The 16,492-nt window shown below is 46.8% G+C and overlaps 2 protein-coding genes across 5 annotated transcripts in view; one reads left to right on the forward strand and one right to left on the reverse strand.

Annotated features, from left to right (window-relative positions):
- Window positions 1-485: 485 nt before the first annotated feature.
- Window positions 486-12,012, reverse strand: LOC142660963 (uncharacterized). Of its 2 annotated transcripts, none has more exons than XM_075838077.1 (2): window positions 11,921-12,012; window positions 486-7,580 (listed from the first exon to the last, which is right to left on the reverse strand). In XM_075838077.1, exon 2 carries the CDS (start codon window positions 4,527-4,529, stop codon window positions 2,796-2,798), a length of 1,734 nt encoding a protein of 577 aa, XP_075694192.1. In that variant the 5' UTR covers window positions 4,530-7,580; window positions 11,921-12,012; the 3' UTR covers window positions 486-2,795. The 2 variants fall into 2 exon arrangements, with proteins under 2 accessions (XP_075694192.1, XP_075694193.1); XM_075838078.1 differs by having other exon boundaries at window positions 11,841-12,012.
- Window positions 4,932-16,492, forward strand: part of LOC142660967 (uncharacterized) — an 88,472-nt gene continuing 76,911 nt past the window's right edge. The window contains exons 1-2 of one of the 3 annotated variants that reach the window (XM_075838084.1): window positions 4,932-5,037; window positions 7,494-7,585. The gene's annotated coding sequence lies outside the window, so the exon portion shown is untranslated. Of the gene's footprint in view, window positions 5,038-7,493; window positions 7,586-11,986; window positions 12,150-16,492 lie in introns of those variants that run through there. The other 2 variants (XM_075838083.1, XM_075838086.1) reach the window with 2 other exon arrangements.

Consider the following 16,492-nt stretch of genomic DNA (forward strand, 5'->3'; position numbering starts at 1 on the left):
GGCCATTTTTACTTGGCCGATATCATTTCCACCAGCATGTATTATCAGGACAACAGGTCCGTACGTGTGCCTTGTAACTGCCACTACTTCTGGCAGTAACTGCACCCACCGTAATCCCCGGACACCTCTCCAATGGACGTCGGCCTGTGAGAGGCCCAAATTCGGACCTAACGGCCTCCGTCCCGCTCGAACCGCTGCCCAATGCACGTACGAATGCCCGAAGATCCACACTTGGGGGCGCCGCGACCCTAACAAAGAAATTAAGCTACATTCCGGTCAAATGAAGATACAGGCAGGATTAACATAACACTCCATATAAAACAAGGAAGGAAAACAGGGGTGGGGGGGGGGGAGGGGGAGGGGGGGTGAAGGGGGCGACATTTTTACTATAAAAATTTCCAGCTTACACACTCTTTAAAACCAAATCCGGTCGCACATATGACTTATAGCTATTAGACCGCCATCTACCCAGACTGATAGCCGCCGAATCCAAGCCCAAGGCATCCGCCTCAGTTGCCGCCCCTATCCTAAACGAATGTGTACCAAACTCGCCCGGTGGCAAACCCAGGTACCTCAGACCGGCCTTAAAAATCGCCTCAAATTGAAAACGCGACATTGCGGATCCATCCTGATGGATCAAGAATTGAGCCCCGGGCACTCGGACCAACACGAATTCCTGGACCCATTTTACCGGGCAATACTGCCCCCCAATCCTCCCAATCGACAGCCAAGCCCCCCTCCCTACCATGTCAGTCTTTGACCTCCGCACACAGACCCTGAGAGAATCTCCCAACGTCACTACATCCGATCCGAGAAGACCACCGCTTGCCCCCACGCTGTGCGGAACCAGCTCACTAACCCGTAATGCGGCAAAGAAAGCCAAAGAAAACGCCGCGCCGAACAAGGACACTTCATATTCATCCCGACACACAAAACATAAAACGGCTAGAAGCCGACCCAAAAGCGAAAAAGATACTGGCCGCCTCGTGTCCCTGGAACACGCCTCTTTTTTCCACCCTTTTAAAGACTGCCGAACTACAAATTCTTTTGTAACATCTCTGCATCCCCACAATTTTAACATAAAGGCCACCCCTGCTAAAAACTTGCTTGCCGTGGCCGCACTACCCCCTTCCTGACGTATTTGTACCAAACTTGCTAACGTGACGTCCAGGTGACACCCATCCTGTGATGGGAAGTTACTCCCCGCAATCTCCAACCACCGATCCCACGCTCTGCAATGACTCTTCCAAGTCGCCGGTACCACCGAACCCCTCAACAGCCTCATAAGTTGTCCTCGACCAGGGCCCATAAGTGAAGGGGGGGGGGACACCCCTTCTGCCAAAGCTGCCGGGTGCAATTCCCGAAACCGGGACATCTGTGAACGAGACAAAGCATCAGCCATCACATTACGGACTCCCGGAACATGTTTCGCACGAAACCACACATTCAAACGCAGACACTTCAAAACCAACCGTCTTAATAAAGCTAATACCGGCAATGAACTAGACGACAACCCGTTCACCGCATGCACCACCGCCATGTTGTCTGTCCAAAATACAATCCTCTTATTCACCATCACGCTACCCCACAACTCTATTGCAACTATAATAGGAAACAATTCCAATAGCGTCAAATTACGTAAAACTCCCAAATCACTCCAATGCAAGGGCCAAGGGGACCTACACCAACTTCGGCCCAAAATTGCTCCAAAACCATCACTTCCGGGTGCATCCGTAAACAATTCCAAGTCTACATTAGACAACTCAGCGTCCTGACACACCGACCTCCCATTAAACGAACTCAAAAACGAATGCTAGACAAACAAATCCTTCTTCATCCAAGAGGTTACCCGGATAAAATGATTTGGCTTCGAGATACCTCTAGTGGCTAAAGACAAACGCCTAGAGAAAACACGACCCATTGGAATTATACGACAAGCAAACACCAGCAATCCCATTAACGACTGTAACTGTTTTAACGTCACTTTTTTCGACCCCATGACCTGGTCAACTTGCGTCACTAGCCTTGCCAATTTATCATCGGGCAAGCGAAAAATCATCCGCTCGCTATCTATTTCGATACCCAAAAATGACAAAACAGTTAAAGGACCTTCCGTCTTATCTTCGGAAATAGGTACACCGAAACGCGACATCACCTGTCGAAACACTCTCAGCAACGTGCTGCACAACCCAGAGCCCCCCGGGCCTACAAAAAGAAAATCATCCAGATAATGAATGACCGAGTCACAACCAGACTCCAAACGAACTACCCATTCTAAAAATGACGCAAACATCTCAAAGTAACTGCATGATATTGAACAACCCATTGGAAGGCACATATCCACGTAAAACCCTTTATCTAAACAACAACCCAGCAGGTGAAAACACTCCGGATGAACCGGCAGCAAACGAAAGGCCGCTTCAATATCAGATTTAGCTAACAACGCCCCCTGTCCAGCCGCCTGTACCAGCCTTACTGCAACATCGAAAGACGTATACGAAACCGCCGCCTCCGCCCTAGAAATACTGTCGTTAACAGAACCACCGCGAGGAAAGGAAAGGTGATGAATCAGCCTAAACTTTCCTCGTTCCTTCTTTGGAACTAAACCAAGGGGGGAAACTCGCAGATTCGTATACGGCGGCTCGCTGAATGGACCTGCCATTCTCCCTAATTCCACTTCTTTCGCCAATTTTAGCCGCGCAATGCCCACATTCTCATTGATCGACTTCAAATTGTCAGCCAATGACAATGTCGCAGAATATTCAAAAGGAATCTCAAAACCAAACGAAAACCCGCTAGTGAGCACCTCTGCTTCCCGCCTCCTGTGGTACCGCTCTAACCATGGGCCCATCTCGAGAACGTTCACCGGCGTTCTCCGCTGCGCCGGAAGGAGGTGCCTTAACCGGCTGCTTACCTCTCCGGAAACACCGGAGCGCCGCATGAGCGCCCCCACAGATGGAGCATTCATGTTGGAATTTGCACGTGGCAAAGAAACGACAGTGGCCCTCGTTGTAGAGCCAACAGGCACCCGTGGGCCTAGCGGCCGCAACTCCAGGGGCGGGGCCCGGAGCTGCGGCCGCACTGGGAAAGGGGCGTTGTTGCCTGCTCCCTTGCGCTAAGATAAGCTGCAACCACACGTCCGTTGCCTTCGTCGCCCAACTAATATCAGGCGACAAAGCCAAACGACGCCGAAATTCTTCATCATATCGCCACCAGGCCGCACCACCGTGCAGCCTGTGGGCGCTGAAAATTGTGTCAAAATAGACAAACAACTCGGCCCCTTTCCCAGGATAGCGTTGGCAAATAACATGAGCCAGTGTAGCGTAACACTGTACCCAGTTGCCAAATGTTTTCGCGACTTTCGCTTTCCTATCTGAACCTCTCTCAAAACCCCGCTCCTTGTCGACAGTCACCTGCTCCACCGAGACCAAGGACCAAATATCCACAAATTCATTCCTCCAAATCTTGTCCTTGATCTCAGCTGACAAATGAGTCCCGAGAGGAGCGACTCCACAAAACAATGAATCTCTAAACGTCAAACTAGCTAAAGCATTCTCTTTCTCAGACGGGGGCATAGCTCCCTCTGGTGGCACCGAGGGACACAACGTTCCCTCATTCACTTTTAACCCAGCCACCACGGCTTTTAAAACAGAAATCAAATCCGCACCCGATGCAATAGATTTATTAAGCCATGCGTCACCGCAGGCCGACTCACCGCTCCCAGAGGTCCCACCGACTCCAGAGGGTCCTTCAGCCACTTGCCGCGGCACTGGAACCACGGCCTGCACCTCCTCCACCGGCCCGGCGGGAGGGACAACCTGGGACAGCTGCTCCTGATCCACCGACAAGCGCTGCACCTCCCGGCGTCGACTGCGTCTCTGCGGCCGTGATGATCTCCGCGACGACCTCCTCCACGATCCTGACGATGCAGACGTCGTCGCCGACGAGGAGGAGAATCCATCGCTGGAAGACGAGGAATACCGCCGACCACGCCTCTTCACGTCACCCGATCTGCGACGTCTATGATGGCCGTGCCGGCGATGTCCTCCAGCCCGGCGTTTCCTCCCTCGCCTGGAACGCTCTCTTCTTGGACCTGCAGGAGAAAAAGATGACAAGGCAGGAGAAGGGCAAATCGAGTCCAAAACACCCTCGACCCCATCTTTCCTAGCACACTCCCCCCCTGGCCTTAACCCATGCTGACAGGGGCCCGGGGGGGACCGGGGTGGAGAAGCGACAGGCACCGCAGAAGCCCCCGCCCCCTGGCTGGGCTGTTTGCTCACCGCCCGCTTCCCCGAACCCGCCGCCATCTTCTTTTTATGTGAGCCGCCATCTTGTTTCCTGGCCGCACTGCGCCTGCCAGGACGTCCCGCCCCTGTTCTCCCCGCCGCCAATTCTGGCTGCGCAGAGAACAGCACGGGGAAAGATGGCGCCGACCCCGGCTGCACACAGGCACCAGAAGCAAGTCCCAGCTCCTGTGAACATGCCGCATGGTAAGCAACCATGTCGGACCAATCACCTGTGTCCGCCATATTCACCCCACTGTCACGAAAATCGACCGCTGCCACCGCGCCCGCATCAGCCGCTCGAGGCGGGTTGTACCGAGCCCGTGCCGGTTTAACAGCCGCCCTCTTACCGCCATGGGGAAGGACGCCAGCGCGACGAGTGGGCGGGGGGGAGGGGGGGCACTATGTCGACCGACGAAGCACCCGTCGACATAGGCCTAGGGGACCTGCTGGGACCACCGCATGACTGTGCAGCAGTCACAGCACCCCTCATAGCAACGGGGCTAGGGCTCAGTCGAACCGGAGGGCGTGTAACGCGCTGCGGCCTACCTCGAGTAGCCGCTCCCGAATGCTCCATGCCGCGCTCTGAACCTCGCTTCTCTCCTTCCTCCAACAGGGATTCCAGCCAGGCAGGTCCCTCCGACGCTACCCGCTGTGCCACCTTCCGCAACAGTTCTTCTGCCATCTTCTTGAAAGAACACGCTCTGAATCTCCACAGCAGCAGCAAAGGTGTTTCTTCCACTGCAGCTTGAAGGTAAGAGGGGTTTCTGCTCCAAACCCCTGCCTTATATCTTCTTAACCACGCCCCTCTTACTCCTTGTTAACCAATCCTGGTCCTGGGCATTATTTTAAACCGTTCCATCCTTTCTTAACCCCTTGCAGTCCCTGACACTCTCCCTAGGCGCTTCAGTGTCTGCAAGACGATCTATGTAACCGATATCCACTTTGCCCAAGAGATGAGGATCCTGAACAGAGCCCCCTCCCCTCTATTAATTCAGAATTCCTTAATAGGGTGTATGAAAAAGGGTCTTCAACACCGCGTTCCAAATTATTATGCAAATGTTAATTTTCGCTGATTTTCCTAAATAGTCGATGCAAATGACAGTCAGTATAATCTTCCAGCATCAACCGTTGGAGTATAATGCAAATTTTATTGAACAAATCTCCTAATGATAACAGATTTTTTTTGTTTCATATTATTATGCACAACAGAGATCAAAACATTTTAAAGGTTGTAAAGAGACTAAAATGGTAATTTGTTGAATTTGCAGCATCAGGAGGTCATATTTACAGAAATCAAAAGCTCTTTCAATTAAAAAAAACTAAACAGACAAAGTTACATGTAACATAGGACCCCTTCTCTGATATCACCTTCACAATTCTTGCATCCATTGAATTTGTGAGTATTTGGACAGTTTCTGCTTGAATATCTTTGCAGGATGTCAGAATCGCCTCCCAGAGCTTCTGTTTTGATGTGAACTGCCTCCCACCCTCATAGATATTTTGCTTGAGGATGCTCCAAAGGTTCTCAATAGGGTTGAGGTCAGGGGAACATGGGGGCCACACCATGAGTTTCTCTCCTTTTATGCCCATAGCAGCCAATGACAGAGGTATTCTTTGCAGCACGAGATCATGCATGACAATGCACAAAGATAATTTTGCTACGGAAGGCACGGTTCTTCTTTTTGTACCACGGAAGAAAGTGGTCAGTCATAAACTCTACGTACTTTGCAGAGGTCATTTTCACACCGTCAGGGACCCTAAAGGAGCCTACCAGCTCTCTCCCCATGATTCCTGCCCAAAACATGACTCCGCCACCTCCTTGCCGACGCCACAGCCTTATTGGGACATGGTGGCCATTCACCATCCATCCATCTGGACCATCCAGGGTCGCACGGCACTCATCAGTAAACAACACGGTTGGAAAATTAGTCTTCATGTATTTCTGAGCCCACTGCAACCGTTTCTGCTTGTGGGCATTGTTTAGGGTTGGCCGAATAATAGCTTTATGCACACTTGCAAACCTCTGGAGGATCCTACACCTTGAGGTTCGCGGGACTCCAGAGGCACCAACGGCTTCAAATACCTGTTTGCTGCTTTGCAATGGCATTTTAGCAGCTGCTCTCCTAATCCTATTAATTTGTCTGGCAGAAACCTTCCTCATTATGCCTTTATCTGAACGAACCCGTCTGTGCTATGAATCGGCTACAAATCTTTTCACAGTACGATGATCACGCTTACGTTTTCTTGAAATATCCAATGTTTTCATACCTTGTCCAAGGTATTGCACTATTTCACGCATTTCGGCAGCAGAGAGATCCTTTTTCTTTCCCATATTGCTTGAAACCTGTGGCTGCTTAATAATGTGGAACGTCCTTATTAAGTAGTTTTCCTTTGATTGGGCACACCTGGCAAACTAATTATCACAGGTGTCTGAGATTGATTACAATGATCCAAAGAGCCCTAAGACACAATAACATCCATGAGTTTCATTGAAAAACTAATAATTAAATGTTTATGACACTTAAATCCAATGTGCAGAATAATTTGGAAAAGGGTGTAAATTGGATAAAATCCTTTAAGGGGTCAAACAGAAAGACCTTTCCTGCAGTAATTTAAATGTATACACCCACATACCCAGCTAAATTTTAAGATATGATGTATAGATCATGATGTTATATTCTACTCCATCCCTACTTCATTATTCAGTAAGATTTACTAGACTTCAGCTACTTACCTTTCATTTTTACCTTGTCATTTTTTCAGCAAGTTTTAACTCTTGCGCTGACAGATGTTGCTTGAAATTTTCAATCATTGGCAGCCGAGACATTTTACACACTTTTGTCAAAGATAAGAGTTATACAACAGATAATTCACCATACAACCTCACATCCATATAATGTCTGAAAGGAGTTCTGAGGAAAATAGCATCAACTTTGCAAATAGTATTAAATTCAAATACTCTGCTGTTCTGTGTATACAGCTGCTAGGCAGATCAATGTCTCCATGGTTACAGACTACAAACTAACACTGTACGTAGTCTGATCCTTATGCATTTGTAAAGCTGGCCATACACTTTAGATAAAAATAGTTTGATCTTGCCGATTTAAAAGAACACTAAATAAAGAAAAGGTGCAAACATCAAAATATCCCAGCACTAACTTCCTTCATCTCTTCCTCTCCTTTGATTTTATTTGTCTTCTATTACAGTTATAACTGAGAGACATATAAAGAAATCTTCTTCGTGTATCCTAGGAGCTCAGTAAGACAACTGGCTGGAGCAGGAACCTCCCCTCACTGAAGTAAGACAAAAATTACGTTAGAGAACCTTTCAACTGCCTATACATTTGCAGCATGTAATGGGCAAGGCTGCACAAACCCTGGAGCACTTTACATTTTTCTTCTATCCTCCTCCGTTATTTAGATATTGGTGCCGTTATATTTGGCGCCCAATATTTAAATAACCCCCTGAACTGTCAATATATATCCCATTTACTTTTAGGCTATGTTCACACGGGGTCTTTTGCCAAGTTTTTTGACGCGGAAACCGCGTCGCAAAACTCGGCAGAAACGGCCCGAGAACGCCTCCCATTGATTTCAATGGGAGGCGTCGGCGTCTTTTTCCCGCGAGCAGTAAAACTGCCTCGCGGGAAAAAGAAGCGACATGCCCTATCTTCGGGCGCTTCCGCCTCCGACCTCCCATTGACTTCAATGGGAGGCAGGAGAAAGCGTGTTTTATGCCCGCGGCGCTCAATGGCCGCGGGCGAAAAACGGCGCGATAATTGCTGTTCACACGGAGTATTTTGGGGGAGGAATATCTGCCTCAAAATTCCGTTTGGAACTTTGAGGCAGATATTCCTCCCCCAAAATACTCCGTGTGAACATAGCCTTAACATCCATTTCTCAGTTTAGTGTTCCTAAGGGATTAGCCAACATTCTAATATGTAAAGTCGCCTCCTGACTCTCCCCCGACAGCAGATGTTGTGCAAAAGAAGAATTGGGAATATTCAATTTTAAATGCCTAATCCTTTATTCCCAGATGAGAAGAGGAAGATAAAGATCTGGCAGCAGATTTGTGTCGTCCCCGTCCCCCCCCCCCCAAATAACAATAATAATCTTATTACACATATAAGGTCTCACGGACACAACTGTAGCCATGTGCACAGTCCGTGATTATGGCATGAACGGGCCGCGGAGCGTTATCCACAATCACGGATCATGCACACACAAGATGGCATTGACTTCAATAAGCCTGGACAGCAATTGCAGTCCGTAAAATAACATGCCTCTTAGAGGTTATGTAAAAAAACTATACGCAGCGAGTTGGCACTTTAAAGTCTATCCATATCTCTTAGGCTGGGTTCACACGGTGCGTTTTTTGTTTTCGCTGATGAAGTCCCATTGAGATACATGGAAGTTTGTCCATCCAAAACAAGAAACGCATGCTAAAAACTCAACAAAAAACAGTGTGAACCCAGCCCTAGGGCCTGTTCACTCACATCAGCGTTTGCCTCCCTGATCATCTGTTCAGTCAGAGGTACGGAAAGAAACGATCATTTCCGCTTGCAATATCATTTAACCCCTTAATGACCGGGCCATTTTGCACGTTAATGGCCAAGGATTATTTTTGGTTTTTTCACGGTCGCATTCCAAGAGTCGGAACTTTTTTTGTATTCCGTCGACATAGCCGTATAAGGGCTTGTTTTTTGCGGGACGAGTTGTATTTTGTAATTGTTCTATTTTTAGATGCTTATAATATATTGATTAACTTTTATTAACTTTATTTTAGGAGAGTATTGAAAATAAGCAGCTATTCCAGCATTGATTTTCACGTTATAAATTTACGCCGTTTACTATGCAGCGTAAATAACATGTTCACTTTATTCTATGGGTCGGCACGATTACGAGGATACCAAATATGTAAAGGTTTTATATGTTTTCCTACGTTTGCACAATAAAAAGCCTTTTAGAAAAAAATTACTTGTTTTTGCATCGCCGCATTCCAAGAGCCGTAACGTTTTTATTTTTCCGTCAATGTGGCCGTATGGGGGCTTGATTTTTGCGGGCCAATGTGTAGTTTTCATTAGTACTATTTTGGGGTACATAGGACTTATAGATTAATTTTTATTTAATTTTTTATGGGGGGAATCGGAGAAAAGAGCGAATTTTGCCGTTGTTTTTTGCGTTTTTTTTGGACGCCGTTCATCCGGCAGTTTAATTAATGTGTTAATTTTATTGTTCAAGTTGTTACGATCGCGGGGATACCATATATGTGTATGTGTTATTTGTTTTGACACTTTTACTAAATAAAACCACTTTTTGGGCAAAAAAAGTAGTTTTATTTGATTTTCACTGTAATGTTTTTTTTTTTCCACCAACTTTATTTAACTGATTGACATTTTTTTTTTAAGTCCCACCAGGGGACTTCACTATGCGATCTGTTGATCGTATATATAATGCTTTGGTATACTTAGTATACCAATGCATTATTGCCTGTCAGTGTAAAACTGACAGGCATCCTGTTAGGTCATGCCTCCGACATCGCCTAACAGGCAGATGCTGAAGGCAGACCTGGGGGTCTTTGTTAGACCCCCACTGCCATGGAAACACGACGGCAACCAGCGATTTTTGCGGGGGCACCGATGGGGTGACAGAGGGAGCTCCCTCCCTCTGTCAAACACATTAGATGCCGCTGTCACTATTGACAGCGGCATTTAATGGGTTAAACTGCCGGAATTGGAGCGCGCTTCGATTCCGGCAGTTGCAGCAGAAGCCAGGCTGTGTATAACAGCCGTGCTCCTGCCGCTGATCGCGTGGGTAAACTGGTAGTACCCGCGCCATCACAGGACGGATATATCCGTCCTCCTGCGCGAACTAGCAGCTGCAGAGGACGGATATATCCGTCCTTCGTAGTTAAGAGGTTAATTCACCAGAATTTGTTTGGTTTCAGTTTGCGTTCCGTTCCACTAGGTTTAAAGTTTTTGTTTTCATGGAAACAACAGTGTAGTGTGCTGCGCTATTGTTTGTGAGAAAAATGTAAACCTAGCAGAGCAGACGGAAAGGCCACATTCACATCAGTGTTGGTTTCCGTTAGACCTTTCCGTCAGGGGAATCCATAGCTTCCATCTGCATTACCATAGACTTCAATAGTAACGGTTCCGTAAGGTTTCCATTTTTTTTAGCTTCGTTCACATCTGCACCAGGGCCCTGTTCCGACCAAGTTTTCCGTCAGAACAGGACCCTGACTGACACAAACGGAAACCAAGGGTTTCCCTCACCATTGATTTCAATGGCTTCCGCTTGTCTCTGTTGTGCAAGGGTTCTGTCATTTCGGTTTCCGTTTGTCTCAGTCAGGGCTCTATTCTGACAGAAACCTCAGACGGAGCATCAGAATAGAGCCTGAATGAATATGTGAACGAAGCCTAAGCTATTGTTTCCGCTAAAAAACCCAGAAAACTAACGTAACGGAGACAAACTAAATCCATTTGCAACGGAAGCATTACCATTGAATTCAATGGTAATGCAAATGCAAGCTATGGTTTCCGTTTGTCTTTGCCTTCATGGGTTCCCGACAGAAAGGTCTAAGGCTAAGTTCACACTGAGTTTTTTGACACAGAAACCACGCCAATAACGGCCCGAAAATGCCTCCCATTGATTTCAATGGGAGGCGGGGCGGTTTTCTCCCGCGAGCGGTAAAACCAGCTCGCGGGAGAAAGAAGCGACATGCCCTATCTTCGGGCGTTTCCGCCTCTGACCTCCCATTGACTTCAATGGGAGGCAGAGAAAGTGTATTTCGTGGCGTTTTTTGGCCGCAGTGCGAAAAACGCCACGAAAATCGGCGTGCAGGGAGAGGAAAATCTGCCTCAAACTTCCAAATGGAATTTTGAGGCAAAAATTCTGTCGGCAAAATACTCAGTGTGAACATAGCCTAAGGCTGGGTTTACAGTTTTTTGCAGGCGGAAATTCTGCCCTTTTTCACCCACGGCCATTGATCGCCGCGGGCATAAAACGCTGCGAAATACGCTTTCTCTGCCTCCCATTGATGTCAATGGGAGGTCAGAGGCATAAACGCCCGACGATAGGGCATGTCCCTTCTTTCTCCCGCGATACGGTTTTACCGCTCGCGGGAAAAAGACACCTCCGCCTCCCATTGAAAATCAATGGGAGGCATTTTCGGTCCGTTTTTGACGAGTTTTGCGGCGCGGTTTCCGCATCAAAAAATTCAAGTGTGGACATAGCCTTACAGGACACATGTACAGAAACTAACACTGATGTGAACAAGGCCAAACTGAAACAAAAAAAAAACAAACATTAAAATTAATGGTATTGCAAACGGAAACTATACTTTCCTTTCATTTGACGGAACGGATGAAACAAAAGCCTGACAGGAAGGCAAACGCTTATGTGAACAGGCCCTTAGTATGTACGACTATTTTTCCAGTAAGAAATAGAACCCATCATCCCTGGTCTCATAATCCAGTAGATATGACATACAATTGTCATGGCAAAACCCATTTCTAGTTTTCTGCTTTGGAAAACATGAGAGATGCAACTTGCCTGTGGTATAGGGCTCCTAACAATATTTATACCACAGTCATATGTGTGTCCGCCGATGATGAAGTAGGACCAACACTCACTGACTGAAGGAAGAATCCCACCGCCGCTCTTCTCACTTTCCCGCCCTAGTCACTGAGGTGAAGCCCCGCCCCCTGGCTTCAACGCACGCACTTTCCCGCCTCAGTCACTGAGGTGATGCCCCGCCCATCCCGTTAGCCGCGCTGGTGCCCACACAGAGGCCCGGATCATGCCGGCGCGTTCCGCGTGGAATGTTTTCTGGGCGCGGCTTCTAGAGACGTCAGTGAGGAGGTATCTGTCGCTATTTACTCACGCATAATATAAATATATCAATCACAGTTTTCCCTTCTTTGCCGGTGTCAGATAAAGTTTATTATGCTTCTGTAATCGCTTTATTTGTTGCATGGCGGTTTTGTGGTGTTTTATATCCAGTTTTTCATTTTTAAAACGCAGTTTGACAGGATTTGTATGTGATTTGTGTTATGACAGAATATAATTTCAACAATAAATGGGTGAGTAAGTTATGTGACTGGCCTTGTTCACACTGTGCAGATCTTGCATGCGTCTTTTTAATCCAAAACCAGGAACTGAACCTAAACAGAAGAAATCTATAAAGGAAGGTGTTAAAGATCTGATCTCCTGCATCCAATTCTGGTTGGGCATAAAGCATGCAAAATCTGCACTGTGTGTACAAGGCAAATTGCCCCCCAGTCAGGTGAGATGTGGATCATCTGGCTATACTAGGGAATAACAGGACATAGTGACATGTCAGAAGTTTTGATCGGAGGGGGTCCGAGAACCGAGACCCCCACCGATCGCTAAAACGAAGCTGCAGAAGTGCCCGGGTGAGCACTAAGCTGCTTGGTTTCTGATCGGCTTTTCTCGGAAAGTCGAGACGTTATACTGACTCATAGACTTTCTATTCAGCCCGTACACCAATTGGTCGGCTTTCCGAGAAAAGCCGAATAGAAACAAAGTGGCTTAGCGCTCACCTGAGCGCTTCAGTCGTTTCGTTTTAGCGATCAGTGGGGGTCTGAGTGCTCAGACCCCCAACAATCAAAACTTCTGACATATCAGAAGTTTTTTGAAAGTTTTTATTTACCCTTTTAAAGAGGCTCTGTCACCAGATTTTGCAACCCCTATCTGCTATTGCAGCAGATCGGCGCTGCAATGTAGATTACAGTAACGATTTTATTTTTAAAAAACGAGCATTTTTGGCCAAGTTATGACCATTTTTGTATTTATGCAAATGAGGCTTGCAAAAGTACAACTGGGCGTGTTTAAAGTACAAGTCCAAGTGGGCGTGTATTATGTGCGTACATCGGGGCGTTTTTACTTCTTTTACTAGCTGGGCGTTGTGAATGGGAGTATATGATGCTGACGAATCAGCATCATCCACTTCTGTTCGTTAACACCCAGCTTCTGGCAATGCAGACACACAGCGTGTTCTCGAGAGATCACGCTGTGACGTCACTCACTTCCTGCCCCAGGTCCTGCATCGTGTCGGCCACATCGGCACCAGAGGCTACAGTTGATTCAGCAGCAGCATCAGCGTTTGCAGGTAAGTAGCTACATCGACTTACCTGCAAACGCTGATGCTGCTGCAGAATCAAATGTAGCCTCTGGTGCCGATGTGTCCTCGCTGGTCCGACACGATGCAGGACCTGGGGCAGGAAGTGAGTGACGTCACAGCGTGATCTCTCGAGAACACGCTGTGTGTCTGCACTGCCAGAAGCTGGGTGTTAACGAACAGAAGTGGATGATGCTGATTCGTCAGCATCATATACTCCCATTCACAACGCCCAGCTAGTAAAAGAAGTAAACACGCCCCGATGTACGCACATAATACACGCCCAGTTGGACTTTTACTTTTAAACACGCCCAGTTGGACTTTTGCAAGCCTCATTTGCATAAATACAAAAATGGTCATAACTTGGCCAAAAATGCTCGTTTTTAAAAAATAAAAACGTTACTGTAATCTACATTGCAGCGCCTATCTGCTACAATAGGAGATAGGGGTTGCAAAATCTGGTGACAGAGCCTCTTTAATGGATGAAATGCTGGTGATAGGTTCCCTTTAAAGGGCCACGGGACCGTTTTCCATACTGATGACCTATCTACGTTAAGGGCTTGTGCACACATAACGGAATTGCTGCAGAAAATATTTGCAGAAACTAGCAGGATTTCCGCTGCGGAGAAACGACACCATTTCCTGAGTTTTTTACTGCAGAGAATGGTGCGGTTTTTGCTACGTTTTCCTCAATGTTGGGAGATGGCGACATCTCTGAAAAACGCAGCCATTCAGTCCACGTTCCACAGCAGGAATGGACATGCTGTTGTACGGAAAATATGCACCGCAGGTGAATTTCTGGTCGGAAGTTTTACGCAGCGCGTGGATGAGATTTGTTAAAACTCATCCACTTTGCTTTACTGTATTCTGCATATTTTCTGTCCGCAATTCCGGACGGAAAATACGCAGCAATTCCGTTACTCGGCACAAGCCCTAAATGTGCACCACTATGAGTCTATAGCACAGTATGTATTCTATGGCTGTTCAGTTATTGCAAAACTACAACTCCTAGCATTCTTTGCAAAATAGACACCGATTGCAAGGTATCAGATTCTTTCAAATCTTGTTTATATCTAACTCTGTGGGGACTACTATCCAGGCCTTAGGGCCTGTTCACATCACCGTTGCCCTTCCGTTGAGGGGTTCCGTCGGAGGTTTCCGTCGGGTTAGCCCCTCAACGGAATGGAAAACGGAAACCTAAGCTTCCATTTCCCTCACCAGTGTTATCAATGGTGACGGAAAAGAATGGTTTCCTTTTGTCACCGTTGTGACAGGGTTCCGTTGTTCTTGACGGAACCATTAGCACAGTCGACTGCGCTATTGATTCTGTCAAAACTACGGATCCCTGTCACAACGGTGACAGACGGAAACCATTAGCTAGGTTTTCATCACCATTTAGTTCAATGGTGAGGGAAACGTAAGCTGATGTTTCTGTTTGCCTTTCCGCTAAGGGATTAACCCGACGGAAACCTCCGACGGAACCCCTCAGTGGAAAGCGACGGTGATGTGAACACATTACATTAAAGGAATTGCTGATTTGACAGCCCAATAAGGGACGTGTGGGCTTGCTTGGGTCATGGCAGAATAAAATTCACAAGGTCTGATGGAGTTTAGTCAATCAGGACATAAGAACAGTCCCAGGAAGAGACCAATCTAACGTATATAATGTAGAAGAAGGAAAAATTCCTTTAATTTGGCATATAATGCAGACATTTGTGAGGTGTCCTGAATTATCAAAAAGCAGACGACTGAAGCTCTATGATGACTTGACTTTTAGTAGCAAGTTAATATTTTATATTGTAAGTTCCTTACCTTTACAGTTAATAAATCATTTTTAGAATATTTAACAATCAGGTTCTATTACTGCTGGGTAAGGCCTCATGCACACGACCGTGTAGTATTTACGGTCAGTAAATACTGCACGGACGGGCCGTGGAGTGTCACCTGCATTTGTGGACCGTGCTCCCAGTAATAAGTATAGGAGCACGGTCCGTAAATGCGGAAAAATAGGACGTCCTTTTTATTGCGGGTCATTTCTACGGCCTGGAAACACCCGTAAATATACGGGAAGGTGGCAGATAGAAATGAGTATTTTATCCGCAATTACAGATAAAAACTTCGTATGCATGAGGCCTAAAAGGATATTTTCTCTGCATTTGTCATTTATTTTAAAAGAGATATAAAAGAATAGAATCTACACAGTGATAGGTTATATAGATATATTTTATTGTTGTAAATAGCCCTAAATAAACAGAATGTGATAAAAATTTACAAAATGGACCGTGAAATAACACTTATTATGTAGGCACCATGTGAATAATCAATATAATTACTTTTAATCAGGTTAGAATTTGGAAAAGACAAATAAATGCAAAGTTTTTCATCTGAAAAGTCAAAAAGATTAAATCGAGAGGGCAGCAAAGCCTTTTCACCATTACACCCCAATATTCCAGGACAGGACGAGTGATGTTTGTTGCCCTTCCCATAACCCTTTCCATGCATTGTAGTAGTAGGGCAGGATGACTTTCCGGCCACACAACACCTCCTTTTTTGATGTCATTCTGTGATCAGACTAGCTTGGACTGTCCCCCCTCCCCTACTCATGAGCCCCATAATCGCTACATGACAGGAATGGGCTTACCATATGTGTAACCTGTGTACCTGCACATTGGCCCAGCAGGCCCCACCTTAAGGCCTCATGCACACGACCGTAGCCGTGTGCACAGTCCGTGAATACGGCACGGACGGCTCAAAGAGTGTAATCCGTGGGCCGTCTCCAATGACGGACTGTGCACATACAAGATGTGCATTGACTCTTAAGTAGCCCAGACCGCGAATGCGGCCCGTAAAATAACTTGTCCTATTGTTTTGCGGTCCGGGCTCCCGGGCCAATGGACGGACCGTGGAGACGACGGTCGTATGCATTGGCCCATAGAATAGAATGTGTCCTATACTAGCCGCGATTGCGGATAGTATGTGGAGCGTAATGCACGGTCATGTGCATGAACCCATAAAGCTGCAGGCAGCATCCTACTGTCAGTTGGATTGCATGTAAGGGACTGAG

Source organism: Rhinoderma darwinii, chromosome 9 (genome assembly GCF_050947455.1).
Source record: "Rhinoderma darwinii isolate aRhiDar2 chromosome 9, aRhiDar2.hap1, whole genome shotgun sequence".
Classification (NCBI taxonomy): Eukaryota; Metazoa; Chordata; class Amphibia; order Anura; family Rhinodermatidae; genus Rhinoderma; species Rhinoderma darwinii.

What these genes read in the sequence shown, in the direction of transcription:
- LOC142660963 (XM_075838077.1), bottom strand. Translation starts at nt 4,529, where the DNA reads ATGGCGGACACAGGTGATTGGTCCGACATGGTTGCTTACCATGCGGCA.